Source organism: Rhinolophus ferrumequinum, chromosome 23 (genome assembly GCF_004115265.2).
Source record: "Rhinolophus ferrumequinum isolate MPI-CBG mRhiFer1 chromosome 23, mRhiFer1_v1.p, whole genome shotgun sequence".
NCBI lineage: Eukaryota > Metazoa > Chordata > Mammalia > Chiroptera > Rhinolophidae > Rhinolophus > Rhinolophus ferrumequinum.
Window position 1 is genome coordinate 24,979,884 of NC_046306.1, and position 18,888 is coordinate 24,998,771.

General features: G+C 48.6%; 1 protein-coding gene across 1 annotated transcript; it reads right to left on the reverse strand.

The window, feature by feature from the left end:
- Positions 1-10,971: 10,971 nt before the first annotated feature.
- On the reverse strand, positions 10,972-17,336 carry CPXM1 (carboxypeptidase X, M14 family member 1). The gene is made up of 14 exons (XM_033094945.1): positions 16,981-17,336; positions 15,625-15,786; positions 15,318-15,427; positions 15,070-15,209; positions 14,873-14,963; positions 14,086-14,236; positions 13,904-13,992; positions 13,433-13,556; positions 13,155-13,351; positions 12,889-13,068; positions 12,501-12,798; positions 12,182-12,321; positions 11,448-11,550; positions 10,972-11,347 (listed from the first exon to the last, which is right to left on the reverse strand). Exons 1-14 carry the CDS (start codon positions 17,198-17,200, stop codon positions 11,106-11,108), a joined length of 2,247 nt encoding a protein of 748 aa, XP_032950836.1. The 5' UTR covers positions 17,201-17,336; the 3' UTR covers positions 10,972-11,105.
- Positions 17,337-18,888: the final 1,552 nt, after the last annotated feature.

Genomic DNA, 18,888 nt, shown 5'->3' on the forward strand with positions numbered 1-18,888 from the left:
AAGACCTTTTTTTTGTGTGTGTGCATTCCTTTTGGCTGTTTCATTCCTTGATAGATAAGGAGCCAAGTGTTTTAAAGGGTAAGGAAAAATGCAGTTAAGTAATAGGTCTGCTGCTCCTGGGGCCCAGCATCCTGGCATCTTGGTTCTCCAAAGCCTTTCCTTCCCCATCGCCTGCCAGCCAGGGAATGAAAGCTGCTCCTGAGGCACCGCTGGCTGTGCAGTAGACCCCTCAGACGAGACTGTCAGGGCTCCTGGGCTGAACTGGCAGAAGCTGCTGAGGTGCTGGGTGAGGCCAGGAGAGGGTGCCTCCCCAGGGCAGAGTTATGAAGTGCTGCCTATCTGGCACTGTGGCCAACGGACACTCCAGAGCCGGGCAGTCATCCCGTGAGTCCAGTTCCTGATTTCCTGCCTTAGGATGGAGTGTCAGCAGGAAAGCCCTCCGGCCTGGGTCCCTGCCCCTGTTGCTTCTCTTGGGGTTCTACCTGCACACATCCCCCCGCTCACCCAGAACCTGAGTCTACTTTCAGGTGGGTGGGGGAGGGCCTGGCCACTTTCCTACTGGCACCAACTCAAGCCCAACCAGCTTTGGCTTCTGTGGTGAAGATTGGTTTGTCTGGGCTGCTGCCCAGGCCCTTCTTGGAGTCTGGCCCAGAGGGTCACCTTGCCAAGACAAACTATGGCTGCCGGGTGGAATGTGGTAGAGTGGCTGCTGAGCAGGCCCAAACCTGGCAGGCCTGTCAATGGTGGCCCCTCTGTGGGTTCCATAACACAGGACCCTACGGGGTCCCCAGAGTCGGGACAGGCCAGGAGCGGGTACCAAGAGACTGCCAGGTATCTCTTTGCTTTTTGTTGAGTGAGGTGGAGACATTCCCTCTTTTGGTCTCACTTGAAAACCAAAAGTCCATAATCAAAGCTGACAGAATTCCTCCAAACCCACTTCCTCTGGGGAGCAGCTCAGTAGCAGAGGGTGGGGAAGAGGGATTACAGAGAGGCATGTGTGCCTGTGTGTGTGCACGTGTGGAAGGGGGCTGCCAGAGCAGGAGGAAGCACCCCAGCAAGGCCTCTTCTTCCCTGAACAGCCCAGTATGAGGGTGTTCCATTGCCATTAAATCCCCCCACACCCCATCTACTCAGTACTTGCCATAAGCCCTTTCCTGAAGCCAGAGCCTGAAATGGGGTTTTGGGTGCTCATGAAAGTGTTCTCTGGAAGAAAAAAGGGTGAGGGAGGCAGGACAAGGCAGTGGAAAGTGCTAAGCATGAATGTGCTCTCGGAAGGAGTCTGACATGATCCCCTGAGAGCTCTGAAGCGTGAAGGGCACCATAGTTAGACCTTCTCTGTGTCAAAGAGATGGCTATAACACCCCTGGCACCAGTCATTGGCTGCAGGCTGCCAAAGTGGGGTGGAGCATGGAACCCCTGGGTGGAGCATCTCCCATTTGGCCAAGAGCAGTATTTGGGGGAAGGGGACAGCTGTGAGCTGTTAGCAGCCAACACTCCCCACAGCTGGGGGATGGATGCTCCAGCTGACGAGGAGGATCTGGGCGGGACCCTAAGGCTTCCACTATACCCGTCCACCTAGTACCTCCAAGAACAAGGGCTAGACCTTTGTTTATGACACCATGACTTCTTGTGGCAAGGACTCCCCTTCCGTTTCAAGTGGGGCTTATAGGGAGTGTCCTGAGCCACTGCCAGACAAAGGTCAGGGATCCACCCCAGGAGGTCTGATGAGGCTGGGCAGAGCTTTGCAGAAGAGGCGGACACATATAGCCAGTGGCACAGTTCACTCAATAGTGGTCACTTCCTGGTAGGGAATCGGTGGTGTCAACATTGGCTCTGCTGACCTGGCCATTGCCACAGATGTCTCTGAAAGCTGACCCCCCTTCTCGTGCTTATCCTTGTCCCTCCCCAGCCCTGGTACCCAAGTAGAGCCCTGTTTCCTTTCTCCTCTATCTCCCAAATTAGGTGACCCTCAGCTGGTCCCCAAAGTAGGAGGAGGGGTGGCCGTCTTGCTGTCCCTCTAATCTCTTTCCAAGGTATTATCTTGGCATCAATTCCTGCTTCCCTTGGGCCTTCCCTTTTGATGCTCACGAGCCAATTTCCAAAGCAAAACAAAAAATACTGAGCCTGCTCTGTTTCTCCTTCTGAATTGCTGGGACAGTGATCTTAATTCACCTTTGGGCAATGTGGACACTACTGACTGACGAGGAGGAAGGGCACAGAAATTGAGAAAAGAGAGGAAGCGGGACGTTCAAGGGGAGGTGGTACAGTGTCCAGAGAGTAAAGATAGCCGTGGGCTCCGGGAAGGTGAGCCTGAGAAGGGGGCCTCAACAGGAAGCTGATGGGAGAAAGGATTAGGAAAAAATAAAGGATGTGTGGAAAGAACTTTATGTACCAAAAAACAAATAAAACAAACAAGAGCAGTAGACACACTTTAGAGAAGATGGAGGAGATGTACATTTTCCTATTCCTTCACTAAGTATAACTTAAAACTCTAGACATTAAGTATAAAACAAATGTAAAAAGACTCTGAAAGGAGGAGAAAAGGAGGCATATTACCTGGGGTCCTCAGTGGCTGAGGAAAGATGACAGTGAGTTCTCTGGGTTTTCTATTTGCCTCATATATCCCAGATTTGGAACTGAAGATGCTGGCAACCCAGAAATGCCGATAGGGTGCAAACAACAACAAAAGGTCCCCCCCCCCAAAAAAAATGCTCTTTTTAACCAAGGGACCAAGAAAGGAGCAACCTTTTAGACAAAATGTTTCTACTCCAGCCACACCTCCAAAACAAACTGTGGCTCCACCTACACCCACAAAAGCAAAGGCCCAGTGGGAGCCTAAACTTCCAACCACCGAGGCTGCAGTGATGTACCCCAACACTCCATCAGAGTGATGTCAGAGAAGACCAAGTAGAAAGCTGAGACTTTCATTCCCACTGGCTGTAACCCCACTCCACCCACGTGAAAACCACATGAGTAACCTGGATTTCCACCCCACTCAGCAGTAGCAAGATGTCTCTCACTCTCCCTGCTGGGATGGTGTCACAGGAAGCCTAATGGAGAGTCAGGATTTTCACCATGGACCGGAGGTGAAAGACTACCCCCCACCATGGTGTCAGTGGAGATCACACTTGGAGCCAGACTCCTACCTCTGCCCATCAGTAAAAAGGATGAGCCGCTGACCCAACTCCCCCCATCCCTAGTCCCACCAAAGGACCAAATTTCAAAGACCTTTGGCATGGACCAAATGTTTCCATGGACATTTTAGATAGGACCAAATGTCCTGCAAGGAAAAGGACATTTGTAACTTCAAAGTTCTAAGAAGCCTGAGTTGGGTCACTATACTATGTGTGCTCCCCTGAACACAGATTTTAGTAAGTAACATTAAATTATGAGCCTGTGGCTTTTATTTCCTCCACACTGCTTTCACAAAATTGGGGGCATATAGCTTGAGACTGATCCACCTTTGTCTTCCTCTCCATGGATATCAAATAGCTTTCATCTCAAGCATATGCTAGTAACATAGTATCTCTGTTCAAATTAGAAAAAGATGTCCTTTCCTTGCGTTAAAAAAAAAAGTTATGTTATATTACTTGTTTCTTAACAATAATAATTAGGACAAACATACAGAAGCACCTGGTCCCTCCCAAAGCCTTTTGTGTCACTTGATATATGGGCTGGAGCAGTATTCCTAGATGAAGAATGTGTTGTCTCCAGAATCCAAAGAAGCCACCAGACACTGTGCTTCCTTCTTTGGGTGGGGACACAAGATGCAGCAATTAGTGTCTTATTTTGGAGGAGATTTCCAGGCATGCCCCTGATTACTGGATCCCATAAAACTTTATCGAAGTGGCAGTTTCCTGAATCTTCTTAGGGTTGATTTCCCACCATGTGGAGTGCATGTGCCTTTCCAGAGCCTCTAGTGTGCTAGCATGTCATGCTCATCCTGCATAATGTGCATGATGGCAGCGATGTAGAAGAACCATTGTAGTGTTCTGCACGATGGTCCAGATAGCTTCAAACTGTATGACGATAGAGACTGGGAAAGTTAACCTAGCCCTAGGGCAAAACTCTAAGTGAATATTTTTGCCCATTCTACATGAATGAGAACTGTTTCTGATACTCTTTTCTAGTTGGGATGGAATTCTAACATGGGATTGCACCATATTAACAAACTAAAAAAGAAAAAAATGCAATCATCTCAACAGATACAGAAAAAACATTTGACAAAATCTAACATTCATTCCTAGAGAAATTCTCAGCAAACTAGAATTAGAAGGGAACATTTGGAACCCGATAAAAGGCACCTATAAAAACCTAATACCACCTAACATCAAATGAATGTTTCCCTCCTAAAATCAGGAATGAAGCAAGCATGTTCACTCTCACCACTCCTGTCTAGGGTTTCCTGTGCTTCTTTGATCTGCAAATTTATGTCTTTCACCATATTTGGGAATTTTCTGCTATTGTTTCTTAATTCCTATTTAATATAGTACTAGAAGTCCTAGCAAGTGCAATAAGGCAAGAAAAAGAAGTAAAACGTTTAATATTGTAAAGGAATAAATAAAACTATCTCTACTCACAGATGATATGATCATCTATAAAGAAAACCCTAAAAAAATCTATTTTTCTAAAAAAAACTCCTAGAACTAATAAGCAAGTTTAGCAACGTCACAAGATTTGAGATCAATATACAAAAACAATCACATTTCAACATACTAATCACGAACAACTGGAAAATGAAAATTTTGAAAATAGAACCTTTATGTCACAGACTTCATGGCTAAAACAACAGAAATTTATTTTCCCACTGTTCTGGCTATAAAGTTCAAGATCAAGGTGTTTGACTAAGATTGAACACGGCAACTTGAGCTGAGCTGCCACTGAGCTCCGGGATGGCTCAGTTGGTTGGAGCGCGGGCTTTCAACCACGAGGTTGCCGGTTCGACTCTTCAACTCCAGAGAAGGATGGTGGACTGTGCCCCCTGCAACTAACAATGGCAACTGGACCTGGAGCTGAACTGCGCCCTCCACAACTACGATTGAAAGGACAACAACTTGACTTGGAAGAAACCCTGGAAGTACACACTGTTCCCCAATAAAGTCCTGTTCTCCTTCCCCAATAAAACGTTTTTAAAAAAAGAAAAAAAGAGCAAGGTGTTTGAAGATTTGGTTTCTCCTGACGCATCTCTCCTTGGTTTATTGATGGACTCCCTTTCACTGTGTCTTCACATGGCCTCTTCTCTGTGCATGCATGTCCCTGGTGTCTCTCTCTCTTCAAATAAGGACACCAGACATATTGGATTACGGCCCACCCATCTGACCTCATTTAACCTTAATTACTTCTTTAAAGGCTCTATCTCTACATAGGAACTATATTCAATAAAATTGTAATAACTATGTATGGTGCCAAGTGGGTACTAGACTTGTCAGGGGGATCACTTCGTAAGTTATATAAATGTCTAATCACTATGCTGTACACTTGACAGTAATATAATATTGAATGTCAACAGTAATTGAAAATAAAAAAAATTTTAAAGCCTCTATCTCCAAATATGGTTCAATCTAAGGTTCTGAGGCTTAGGACTTCAACATATGAATTTGGGGGTGAGGTGTGGGGAGGGGGACACAATTCAGTTCATACAGTACAATTTACAATAGCTCAAAAAAATGAAATACTTAGATATAAATCTAACAAAATATTTGCAGTATCTGTATGCTAGAAACTACAAAATGCTAATGAAAGCGATCCAAGAAAACCTAATAGAAGGAAAAACATACCGTGTTCATAGATTTGAAGACACAGTACATTAAAGATGTCAATTCTTCCCTATGGTGACCTATAAGTTTAATGCAATTCCTATCAAAATCCCAGCAGGATTCTTTGTAGATACAGACAAGCAAAATCTAAAATGTGCTAGAAAGGTTAAAAAAAAACACACACCTAGAATAGCCAAAATAGTTTTGAAAAAGAAAAACAAAAATGTAGGATTCTCACTAGCCCAATTTTTGTAGGGTTTTGCGTTTTGTGTTTTTTTAATATAGTTTTTAATGTGGTAAAATTTACCACTGTAAGCATTTTTAAGTATACATTAAGTGACATTAAGTGTATTCGCAATGTTGTGATGCTGGAAGTACTATCTATTTCCAGAGCTTTTTCGTCATTCCAAACAGAAACACGTGCCACTGGATAATAAGTCCCCATCCCTCTCCCCCTGGTCCCTTTTAACCTCTATTCTACTTTCTGTCTCTATGAATGTACCTATTCTCAGTACCTTATATAAGTGTAATCATATAATATTTGTCCTTTTGTGTCGGGCTTATTTTACTTAGCAGAATATTTTTTCCTAATAAGTTTTGTCTTTATTGGAACTTGTATCAGAATTCCATCTCTTTCCATGGCTGAGTAATATTCTATTGTATGTGTATACTACATTTTGTTTATTCAATTTTTGATGGACACTTGGGTTGTATCCACCTTTTGGCTATTATCAATAATGCTGCTATGAACATTGGTGTAGAAGTATCTGTTTGAGTTTCTGCTTTAAAATTTGGGGGTACATACCTAGGAATGAAATTGCTAGGTCATTTGGTAATTCTATGTCTACACTTTTCAGGTACTACTAAACTCTTTTCCACAGCAGCTATAACATTTTATATTCCCAGTAACAATATGCAAGGGTTCCAGTTGCTCCACATTATTGCCAACTTGTTAGTTTCCGTTTTGTTGGTAATAGCCACCCTAGAGGGTTGCTATCTAATTGTGGTTTTGATTTGCATTTCCCTAGTGACTAATGATGTTGAGCATCTTTTGATGTACTTATTGACCATGTGTGTATCTTCTTTGAAGAAATGTGTTCAAGTCCTTTGCCCATTTTTTAACTGATTTGTTTTATTATTGTTGTTGAATTATTTTTTTATATACATCTATACATATTTTGGATATTTAAATTCCTGTAAACACTTTCTCTCATTCTGTGTATTGTCTTTTTATTCTCTGGTAATGTTTTTTGATGTACGAAAGTTTTTAATTTTGATGAAGTCTAATTTATCTATTGTTTCTTTTGTTGCCTGTGCTTTTGGTGTCATATTCAAGAAATCATCAATTAATCCAATATCATGAAGATTTTTCTATTTCTTCTAGGAATTTTACAGTTTTAGTTCTTAAGTTTAGATTTCTGATCCATTTTTTTAGTTAATTTTTGTATAAGCGTCCAATTTCATTTTTTTGCATGTGCATACTAGCCAATTTTAAGATGTGTCACAAAGCTACAATGGTCAAGACAGCGTGGTATTGGTGAAAGGATAGACACACAATGCAATAGATTACAAATTCCAGAAATAAATCCACACAAATTTGGTCAACAGATTTTTAAGAAAGGTATAAAGGCATTTCAATAAAGAAAGAACAGTTTTTTCAACAAAGAAACTAGAAAAACTGGACTTCCACAAGCAAAAAAATAAACCTTGATTTACATAAAAGCTAACTCAAAAGAGATTCCGTGTTTTCCCTAAAATAAGACCTAGCCGGGCAATCAGCTCTAATGCGTCTTTTGGAGCAAAAATTAATAGAAGACCAGGTCTTATATTGTATTATATTATATTATATTACATTATATTATATTAAATACCGGGTCTTATATTATAGTAAAATAAAACCCAGTCTTATATTAATTTTTGCTCCAAAAGATGCATTAGAGCTGATTGCCTGGATAGATCTTATTTTGGGGGAAACACAGTTATAATCTAAATGTAATATGTAATATTATAAAATTCGCAGAAGAAAACATAGGGAAAAATCTTCATGATTTTTGGTTAATCAAAGAATTTTCAGATAGGATACAAAAAGTACCATCTATAAAAGAAAAAAATGATAAATTGAACTTTATCAAAATTTAAAACTTCAGCTATACAAAGAACACTATTAAGAGAATAAAAAGACGAGCCATAGATTGGGAGAAAATATTTGCAAATCACACGTGAGACAAAGGACTTGTATCCAACTCTCGAAGCTCAAAAATAAGAAAACAAACTACCAATTTTTTAAATGGACAAAATAACTCTCTATTTTTTTACTTTATTTTATTTTTGTCCCTTGCCCATGGCATGTTGCTTCTCTCTTGCTGCTTTCAAGGTTCTCTCTTTGTCTCTGGCTTTTGACAATTTGATTCTATGTCTAGATGTGGATCTCTTTATCTTGTTGAGAGTTCAAAGCTAAAGCAAAAATATAGGAACAGACAAGGATTAGTGCTTGCCTAGAGTTGAAATGGGAGGAGAGTCTGAATACAAAAAGGCAACACAAGGGAATTCTTTATGTCTCTGTCTATGGTGGTAATTACAAGAATCTATACATGTGACTCACTGAAGAGTACATCAAAAAAGTGGATTTTATTGTATGCAAATTTTTAATAAATGAAATTGGATACTTTTTAAGTACATAAAATGTTCATACAAAGTTCAACATACGTTTTTAAGTGAACACCAATGTACTCTCACTAGGTAAAGAATATTGCTAGCACTCCAGAATCCCTCCATGTTCTTTTCCCTGATTGTTGCCCCATTACTCCCCCAGAATCAATCACTGTCCTGAATTTATCATAATCATGTCCTTGCTTTTCTTGATTATTTTATCATGCAACATCCATTAACAATATCAATCAATTTTTCTTTTATGTTTTGCTTATTTCACTCAAAATTGTTTTTGTGAGAGTCATCCATGTTGTGTATGTATAGCAGTGGTTCATTTTCATTCCTGTATACAATTCCACTGCATAAATGTACCATATTTTATTCTACTCTTGAAGGACATTTGAGCTGATTCTGATTTGGGTCTTTTACAACTAAGGCTGCTGCTATAAGCATTCGTGTACATGTATCTTTTGGCACATGTGTTAAAGAGGTTTTCTATAGTAGACATTTACACCCAGGAATAGGAACATCTATGTCTAGATCATGCTGAAGTGTTCTTCATCTTGTCAAATATGTCACGAGGGATGCAAAGGCAAACACCTCTAATGACACATTCGTGTACAGACACAATTATTTGGAGTTTGCTGGAGGGCACTTCCAGGCAAAGAGTTGGAGAATGCATTTATTGCCCCAAAGTTCCTGTATCCAAAAGGTGGGTTGCTAGGCCAAACAGGGCTGATATCACTCATAAAAGAGCTCCAGGACAGGAGCCCCTTCTCATTCTACCTCATGTATTTATGAAGGAAGTAGGAAGGATATGGGAACCCCGTGGCAACTGTGCAGCAAAAGGAGATTTCTGGCCATGGGAATGTCTTGATAGAAGTGGAGAAAATCCAGAGCTTGGACATTAGCTAGGGGAATTCACATGCCATTTCAGTTATGCTGAACTAGCTGAATCGAGACTACCCAAGGGACAAATCTGGGTGTGTTCAGTTGTACCATTATGTAATGTCGCTTTCTGTCTCTGGTAATTTTCTTTGCTGTGAAGTCAATTTTATCAGATATTAAGATAGTCACTCTTGCTTTCTTTTGATTAATGTTTGCACAATATATCTTTTTTTCCTCTTTTACTTTCAAGGTATCTATATCTTTATATTTGAAGTGAATTTGTTATAGTATATAGTCAGGCCACATCTTTTAATCCACTCTGCCAATAAGCTGTGCACGTATGAGCATTTTTCACTATGTATGTTAAACTTTGATGAATAAAAACAAATTTTTTTTCAGAAAAAGTCATGCTGTACAAGAGGAGTTGGAGGTGGGGAGAGAGATGGGAGATGTGGCACTAAATCCCTCATGGTGATCTGAGATGGAAAATATGAGAGAGGCAGAGAGAGACACCTCAAGAAACAAAGACAATGCAACATCCCAGCACCAGGCAGAACTGACGTAACAAAAAGGTACGTGGACGTCTTTGTGCCATATTTCATCTATTAGTATTTGCCTGATTCCTGCTCTTGCAAGCTCTTCTCTGAATTGCAGGGGGCTGGGAGCCTGGAAACTCCATTTTGTGAGCTTCCTTGCAAGCTACATTACAGTTAGATTTTGCCAGTGAACTTCATACATTAGAGATTAGAAAGTGGAAGGGAGAAATTATTGTTTCTGGCTCTAGCCATGGCAGTTGACCACAAGTGACCACAGGTGGCCCCAGGTCATTGTGGGCACCGGCACCAACATCAGCAAATACAGGCTTATAAACTCCAGACCAATGGTGTTCTCAGCTTCCCGAATTCTAGGTACAACTCCCTTCTCCTTTTTTCTCATCCAGCTCTCCTGACACCTTTATATCTAATGTCCAGCATTAAATTTCCGTTTGAGATGCCTAGAATGAGTTTTTAAATCCTGACAAGACACAGACTGACACATAACTTCTCCTTCGGTCTGAAAAAAAAAAAAATGAATCAAATCCTATCATTTACCAACACTCTCCAAAAATGGCGGGTGAAGCAAATTCATATGCTCAGCTGTTCATCTTTGGTTCTCTCCTTAGAGGTGTACCTGTCCGTACCCCCATACTTGGCCCACCTCCCATCTAAAGTCCTAGAACCATCACCTCTATTGCATCCTTGACCATTTGAGTCCCTGTTGATCTGCACTGCTGTTATTTCACATGTATGTATCTCCCAGCTGTGCTCCCACAGCAACCGGCCTCCACCTTGGCACACCTCACATTGTACGGAACTGCCCCCTCTCCACTGGGAACCTCAGAAGGTTGGATGGGTACTGCTTATCCTTGACTCCTTGCATGTTTGGCACAAAGCAGTTTCTTCCAAAATGTTTAACAGCGCTGTGTGGAGCCGGCTGCAGAAGTTGATGGGCTGATGAGATGAGCTGTTCTGCTAAGCCCTAGGTTCAAGAAGTATCCAGGTGGGGTCCTCTTTCTACACTATTTCTCTGGAAGTCACCTGATAAGAGTGTGTGAGTGTATGCAGAATAGGATCGAGGAGAAGCTGAGGTCTGGCCCCAGGGGGAGGATCTGGGACAGAGATTACAGGACGATTGACTGAGGTGCCAAGTAGCTTTAATGAGCCCAAGCACCTCTTACCCACTTTGTCCCTCCCTTCCCACTCTCAGTCCCCCTCCTTCAGTTCTGGACAGGTCCAGCCTGCCCAAGGCTCTGGAGCTCTCCAGCTGGAGGTGTTAATCCTTCCGCCCCCTTAGCCGCTCCAGGCGCCTCCGAAGGTCTGGGGGCACCTTGGCCCCCGCTGCCAGCAGCTCTCGCAGTCTCTGTTTGGGAGTCTTGGTGAGGTGGAAATTACAGGGGACCGGGCCCTCTTCAAAGGTGACCCGGCAGCTCCGTGTCGCCGAGTGGTAGCCCTCAGCGCTGGCAGTCACCATATAGTCCCCTGGGGTCAGCAGGCGCCAGTAATCCCCGCCCCACGCTGAGAAGTGAAGGGCAAGATCAGGGCCCAGTGATCCTCAGCTTCTGCCCCCACCTGAAGCCCTCCCACCCCTCTACCATGGCCTCCTCCGCACACATACCCGTTGTCACATCATGGTTAATCCCGTCCACGGCGATGACAGCGTCAGCAATCCCGAGCTCCGTGTCCTTGTCCCGAACAACTCCCGCAATGCCCATGCGCACCTGTGTGGGAAACGGTCATTAAAACCCTTTCCCTTCCTTCCGCCTGAGGACATGACCTCCAGCTCATTTTCTAACTCTGTTGCCCCATAAACTTGATAAAAGTGGTAAATCTACTACATTCCTAGGTGACAATACTCTGGTTAGAAATATCCCCTGCTGATAAATTGCATCAGGACTGGGAGAACTACAAATAGTTCCCTAAGGCGTATCTTAGGCTTTCCCAAGTTCAGTGACCCTTGTTATGGGCTTATCGTTTTGGAACCCTTGGAAGTTATATGTATGGATCCATTGCAAGGGATACGAGTTGCTGTAGAATATGACTGTGTCTGTGACACAGCACTTCCTGCACTTGCTTAAATGTGAGTCATTTCTGAGAACAGCCCTCCTGAGAACAGCTCTGGGACAGCTCTGTGGGGTCTACTTCTACTAACAGTGTCTGACGCTGCCCTGCTGGCAAATTGTGCTTCCGGTCCTACGGCCCTCCAAGTCAACCTGATGGCCCATGGCATCTAGTGAGTCAGAATGCTCAGCAGGACCTTAGATGACCCCTTGGTGGGAGCTGAAACCTGAATGGAAAGCAGGCAGGTCCGGAGCAAGATGGGTAGACTGGGGGTGGGGATTTGAGTCAGACCTGTTCCAGGTAGGTGAGGAGGGCATCTTTGTTGTTCTCCCACTCCTGGGGCAGCTCATTCTTGTGAGGGAACTTGTCACAGGACAGCTCCACAGTGATCTCAAAGCAGTTGGTGTGTAAGTAACTGAAGTCATTCATGCCTATAGGGGAACCACAGACACTGGAGCCCAAGGGGGCAGGATGGGTGCCCCACCTTCTTGGTGCCCTTTTCTGGGAGACACTCTCACGTAGGAATTGACACCAGAGCTGAACGTGACAGCAGATTGTCTTATTGGGGTAGGATTATGGGGACAGGGCTACTCCACCCGCAAACACATACTCCCAGGGACTGTGTGCCAGTCAGCCCCGTTGATGACGTTGCCATACAAGGAGAAGTCCTGGCTGTGGCAGGGTCGGCGATCTGGGTCCTGCATGGCGCGATTAGTGCCAGCATAGACGGTGCTCAGCCAGCGAAACACAGCATCATCCGGGGTGGGCGTGAGTTCGCGGGCAGCCCACGGGGTCCGAGTCATGTCGAATGGGTAGGATACCACGAGCTCACCCCCGTGGAGGTTGGCGCTCAGCACAAAGGGGATCCGTTTCATCCACTCAATCACTGCCCATGTTTCCGGAGCCACCTGGACAGGGGCAGGTCAGGAAAGGCAGAGACAGAGACAGAGACAAAGGGCCCCAGGGTGGCCCTCCATCACTGCCCCCAGAATACTCACAGTGGCATTGGGCAGCGTGTAGTAAGTGGGCAGTGGCAGGTGATGGTTGGGGACAGTGTCAGGTACCAACCCATCATCCTCTGCTTCCCACAGTGGTGTGTTGAGGTCAGCAAAATTATGGTTAAGGTCAATGCCTTGCTGGTTCCAGCGGCCCTCTGCCCAGCCCACCAGCTCTGAGCCCTAACAGGAAAGGGGCTTGTTCAGCCAAGTAGCCTCCCGGCACCAGAGGAGAAGAAACAGGGTGGCCTTCGTGCCAGGTGGCCTACCCGGTGGAAGGCAGTCTCATAGCCATCGGGGTTCATGGAGGGCAGCAGGTGGATGCGTGTCTCTGTGAGCAGCCGGGTCACCCGTGGGTCCCCTCGCAGGAACTCGTGGCACAGGAACTGCATCAGGAGCAGGAGCAACTCCCGCCCCAGGGCCTCATTCCCGTGCATGCCGGCCACATAGCGCACCTCAGGCTCTCCTGGAAGCACACAGGGGCTCACAGCTGGCTCGTGCCCATGCCCTTCCCCGTGCCTACCGCTCCCACCCCACCTGCCAGTACCCAGCTCGTGCTCCCCAGGCTGGTCTGACATTTCCATCACATACAGCTTCAGGCCCTGGTTGCTCTTCCCGATGCTGTAGATGCGGGTGATGTTGGGACACTGCTCGTTCACTTGTTTCATCAGCTGGTGGGGCGGGGGTGGGCGGGGCGCAGTGTGGCATGGGAGGATGAGAACCAGGGCTCAGACCCCATGTGGCCGTGGAAGGACTTATAAAAGCCAGTAGCGGCCCACAAAGAGGGGGGCACCATGGCACAATACAGGAGGGGACTAGCAGCAGAGGGGAAAGCTCAGACAGGGGAGGTGCCATAAAAGGGGAACCAGAACAGAGTTTAGGAGCTAATAAGGAAGAAGCGTGAGACAGCAAGGGTGGGAGAAGGGACATGAGGGCAGTCACAGCACGTTATGCCCTGGTGGAAGGGGACCTGAGATACGCAACGCCTCCCTCCTGGGTCACAGTGGTTATGTCTGACCTTCCTCATGGCCTTATAATTGTGATGCTGGAAGTCCAGAGGGTCAGGGGATCCCAGTGCAGGGGCCTCAGGGAATAGGCCATTGGGATCTAGAAGAGGGTGAGTTCATGTTACCCTCCTCTACAGGTGAGCTCACAGTAAAGGTTATAACCTGCCCATCCAGCCCTTGTCCCACTGTCCACCTGAGACTGGGCAGGCCAGGATCTCTGCCCGGAGGCAAGATGCGCCTCCCTCGAGCCAGGTCTGGGGCAGCAGGCGAATGAAGCGGGCCACTTGGGGCTCAGGCAAGAGGTTCAGCACTGGTGTCTCTTGGTCCGAATTGGCAGGAAATACCTGGGGTCATCAAGTCCTTTGGTGAGGCTGCTCAAACCCCAGCATCCCGGTCCAGGACTCAGGGAAGGTGCTCAGGCCTCCAAACTCCCCAACAAACCCACCCTGGTGGGCTCAGCTGGAGACTTGCACTCAGCGTCAAACACAGACCCTGGCCCATAGCCCCGCCAAAGGGCAGCCCTGGGCAGCCATGCTTTCTGGCTGAGTCACAGCTCACTAGACCAATATGGCCATGTGACTCAGGAGCAGCCACTCCTAAAGTCGGCCAGGACCCCACACATTAGCTTGTTGTATAAAGGGGTCCATGGGATGGAGAGGTGAGAGGTGATGCAAGGACCAGAAACCCATTGTTAGAAGGGGTGTTCCAGCAGGAAGCTGTGGCATGAAGTGGTACCCACCCATGGAAGAAGTATTTGGGGGGAATGCAGCCATGTTCCAAAGCAGCCTGGCTCCCAAGGCTGCATGCGTGGCCCCACCCATCCTGACAACAATCACTTTTCTCCTGGAATGCCCAAGTGGGCATCTGTTCCTTATGCCCAGAGAAGCCCCAGCCCAGCCCAGCCCAGCCCAGCACCCTACACTGGGCTGGATGCCCAACTCCCAGCATAGAGGGTCCCAGCCACCTATTGCATCACGCACCGCGTCCATCCCACTGCTGCGGTTCCTACTCCCCCACCAGGTGTGACTGTCATTGCTGAACTGGACCTTGTATGAGGTGACCCAGTCATACCTGAAAGGAGAAGTGGGGGGAGATTATCGGTAGCCTTCAGGACTCCCACACCCCAGCCCTTTTGAGTCTGCCCATGACTTCCTGGCCTTGGGTTAGCCTGCCTTACCTCCAAATAGAGCTCCTACCCTGGGTGATAATGCCTGAGAAGCGAGTGGGGTGCTTAGCATCCACCTGAAGCCACGGCTCAGCGTCCTGCTGCTCGGCACACCAGGCCCCATCATACAGATCACCATCCTCCAGGCCTGACTGTGGGCAGAGGACATGGTGATCAGGCCCACGTGGGCAGTATGGGGTGGACCAAGATGGGGGGAAGAAGGTTCCAGGGGTGGCCTTGCTCTGAGCCAGGGTGCTGACCTGGATGTTGAGCCGTCCTCGATGTGGTCCAAGACCATAGGACTGGCTGCTGGATGCCTCAAGCTGGTTATCTGAAACTCGCAGAGACTCCAGGCCCAAAGGTGGACAGCCTGGGGAAGGGACAGAGCCGTGAGACAAGACCAGCGAGAGAGTGGTCAGGGCAGACGGAAAGCAGAGTCTATGCTTGCCCGTGTACGGGGAAGGCTGGGGACGTGCCTGTGCCTGTGCCTATGAGTTCAAGAGTTAGGTTAGTACCTATGTGCCCCAGGGGCTGCAAATTTAGGCAGAGCCCCTAGAAGGGTGGTACCTGGTTCTTGCTCCTTGGGGAGATCAAGGACCCCTGCAGGACTGGTGGTCACCACTGGCCTGGCAGTCGCCAGAGGACTGGGGCGAGTTAGCTTCTTTCGCTTCTTCATAATAACCTTTTTCTTCTTGATGACGCGAATCCGGACGTGCTGTTGTGAGGTCCCTGGGGACCAGGAAGGCACAGCACCAGGGGAGGGAAGGATAGAATTAAAAAGCCAGATGGAGAAGTCTGCCAGCCCAAGAATGCCTGTAAGCCCATAGCAAGCCCCACAAGTATCTAAAGACTTGGGCACGGACTTAACAGCCTGCACAGTCTGACCCAACCTACTTCTCCAGTCATTTCCTTGGGTCCTTCTCCTTCCTGACGTGACCACATGCTCGGCCAGCCTCCTCTGACCCTCTCCAACGCAGAGCTACACCCAGCCACTAGAAACTATTTGATTGCTCCAAAGAGCTGCGTTTGGTTCTTTACCTCCAGGCCTTTGCACTGGCTGTCCCCTCCCCATTATACCACCCACCACCTCTGATTTTATTGCCAAATTCCCATTCTTCATCACATCTCAGATACCCTTCGAGGAGCCCTCCTTAGCTCCAGGCTCAGTTTCCAAAAGTCTCAGTGCCACCTCCATTATTGCGTCTGCCCTCTGGGCTGTGATATCCTGTCCTCAAACCCATGTCTGCCGGGGTGCTCAAGCCTCCCAGGGCTGGGCCTGTGTCCTGCTCACTCTTCAGCACAGGGCCTTGCACAGGGCAGATGCCACAGTTTCCCACCCACCCAATCTCCAAAGGAACCTCCAGAACGTGTCTGGTGCCCCTGTGCCTTTAAACATATGGTTTTCTTCTTGGCTGCCCTCCTCTTCAGCTCTTCTGATTCAGAGATACTCACTCTTTGTGAGCAACAACATTGTTCATTTGCCTCCTCTGAGAAGCCCTCCTTGACTGCCATCCCTCCCTAGACAGTACCCCATTCCTCCAGGCAGCCTCAGTGCTCTCCCTCTCTTTCTCTAGTTCCTTCCTTCTAGCCCCTGCCCTCAAGCTCTCTCCTACACAGTCTTGCTCTGAATCTCTTAGCGTCAATGCCTTTGTCCACACCTCTTTCTCCCCTCCTCCTGGCTCTGGTCTCAGTTTCCTCATCTGTGAAAAGGGAAGGTTTGGGGCTGGAAGAGGCAGCATCTCACTGGCTTCGGGCCCAGGACTGCTGACTTACTTGGTCTGGCCTGGAACTGGGACTGCTGAGTCAGCATCCATTGCACAAGGCGGAAAGAGTGTGTGTGTGTGGTGTGTGTGTGTGTGTGTGTGTGTGTGTGTGTGTTGGGGAAGGGTCGTCACACAGGGGACGGGTGGTGGGGCAACCGACCTGAGGGAGAGGTGGGCCCTAGAGCCGGGAGATCACCGTTATCCTTTCCCGCCGGCGGCTGTGCCGGGCTGCTACGCGGGGCCGGGGCCGGGGCCGGGGTCGAGATCCGGGCCTCGGTGGTCGCAGACGGCGCAAGGCCCAGCAGAGAGCTGCCGGGCGCCCCCAGACCCTGATCGACGGCAGGCGCGAAAGCGGCCAAGGCGAGCAGGAGACCCCACATGGCGAGGTCCACAGGTGGGAATGTGCGGGGCCCCGGCGGTCGGTGGGTTCGTCTCTTCCTGCCGACTGCTCCGGAGCCCCCCGCCCCTTCCTGCCGCAGCCGCACGCCCCCTGAGGCCTCCGGCCCGCCCACAGCCCGCTCGCTGGCCTCGGACCCGGGAGGGGAGGGCGGGGGCGGAGCTAGCCTGGCGGACCCCCGACGGGCTGCCAAAGGTCACCGCACTCACCGTCCATGCCCCTCCCTCTCTGGCCTCCCTCCTGGGCCGCCCTTCACAGTCCGCAAAGCCCATCGGCAGCCTGGATTTCAGTGAGGCGCTTTGACCTGTAGTGGGCACCTACTTTGTGCCATGCACTATTCCAGGCTTTTTACACGTGGCCTCTCAATCCAACCTCATTTTACAAACTGGTAAACTGAGGCTCAGAACGGCTATCGACATGGCCAAGACAGCAAAGCTGGGAACTCTCGGGGAGGAAACCACAACCCAAGAGGGACATCCAACTAGAGCCAGAGGCTATCTACCTAGGCGGGTAGGACAGAAAGAATGCGGGGAAACTGAGGCGGGGGTGGGCTGGGGAATGGGAGGAGGGCTGGCCCTCCAGGAATCTGTCTGACAGACAGCCCAAGGGGCCCAGCCAGAGGCGGCTCGTCCCACCACCACCCCCCCAGCCCCGCCTCCCCTCTCTCTTTTCCCTCCCCTCCCCTCCTCCTTGCTCACCCGGCTGCCACGTTCTGGTGTTACATAATCCAAGAAGAGAAGCCCCAGCCGATACCCAGCGGGCTGGGGCGGGGTGGATGGGCTCAGGCTTGATGGGCGTCCTTCCCTCTACCCTTTCTTACCGCCCCTGCCTCATTCTCCTCCCGGGACCGGCAGCCCTGGGTCTCTGTCCGCGGGACTACACTCATCCCGAGATTCCAGAGCCAGAGCGCAGGACCCTGCCCATCCCCTGGAGACCTCTTTGACTCCCCCATGCTAGGGTCGCCTCCCCAGAAGAAAGGAAATGCATCCAATATGCGCCTCTGGCCAATGCTTGGACCTTGAAAGGAACTCGCAGGGAGATACTGCCATCCCCGTGTGAGAAGCGATGTCCAGAGGTGGCCAGGAATCCTCTGAAGGACGCCGAGCCGTGAGCAAGTATTTTTCCAAGGGCCATTATCTATATAAACAGTTTGAATCACCCAAAGTCAGCGTCTCAGCGCCATTCTGGCAATACCATCTCGCAGGATCTCTGGAAAGAAATACTGCCCCGCGCTCCTGGAACTGAGACCACCACCAACTCGGGCGACTTCATCACCGCGCAGCCTGGAGCTCCTCAGGCATCTGGTCCACCCCACGCGCTCTGAGTAGAGAGCTCCCGATAAGGGAGTAACGGGGACAGGGCCCACGAGGGTCCCTCTTTTGCCTTGGAGCGCCGCTCCTGGACCGTTAGGTCCCAGGTGCCTGAGGGGAACTTAGAAAAACTCAAGGTAGGCGCGCCAAAGCCGAGGCTCCCTAAAGCACAGGACCGAGTCAGGGGCAGAATGAAGAAGGTACCGAAGGGCAAGGCTTTGCAAGGGGAGGGTGGGGGAGGTGGAAGGCCAGGACAGGCTCCTGTGGAGCTAGAAGCTGGTCTGAACAGATCCTGTGGGCTGCCGCCTCCTGCCAAAGCCCAATCTGGCCACTTCCCTGTCTCTGGCCCCCAAGCTCATCC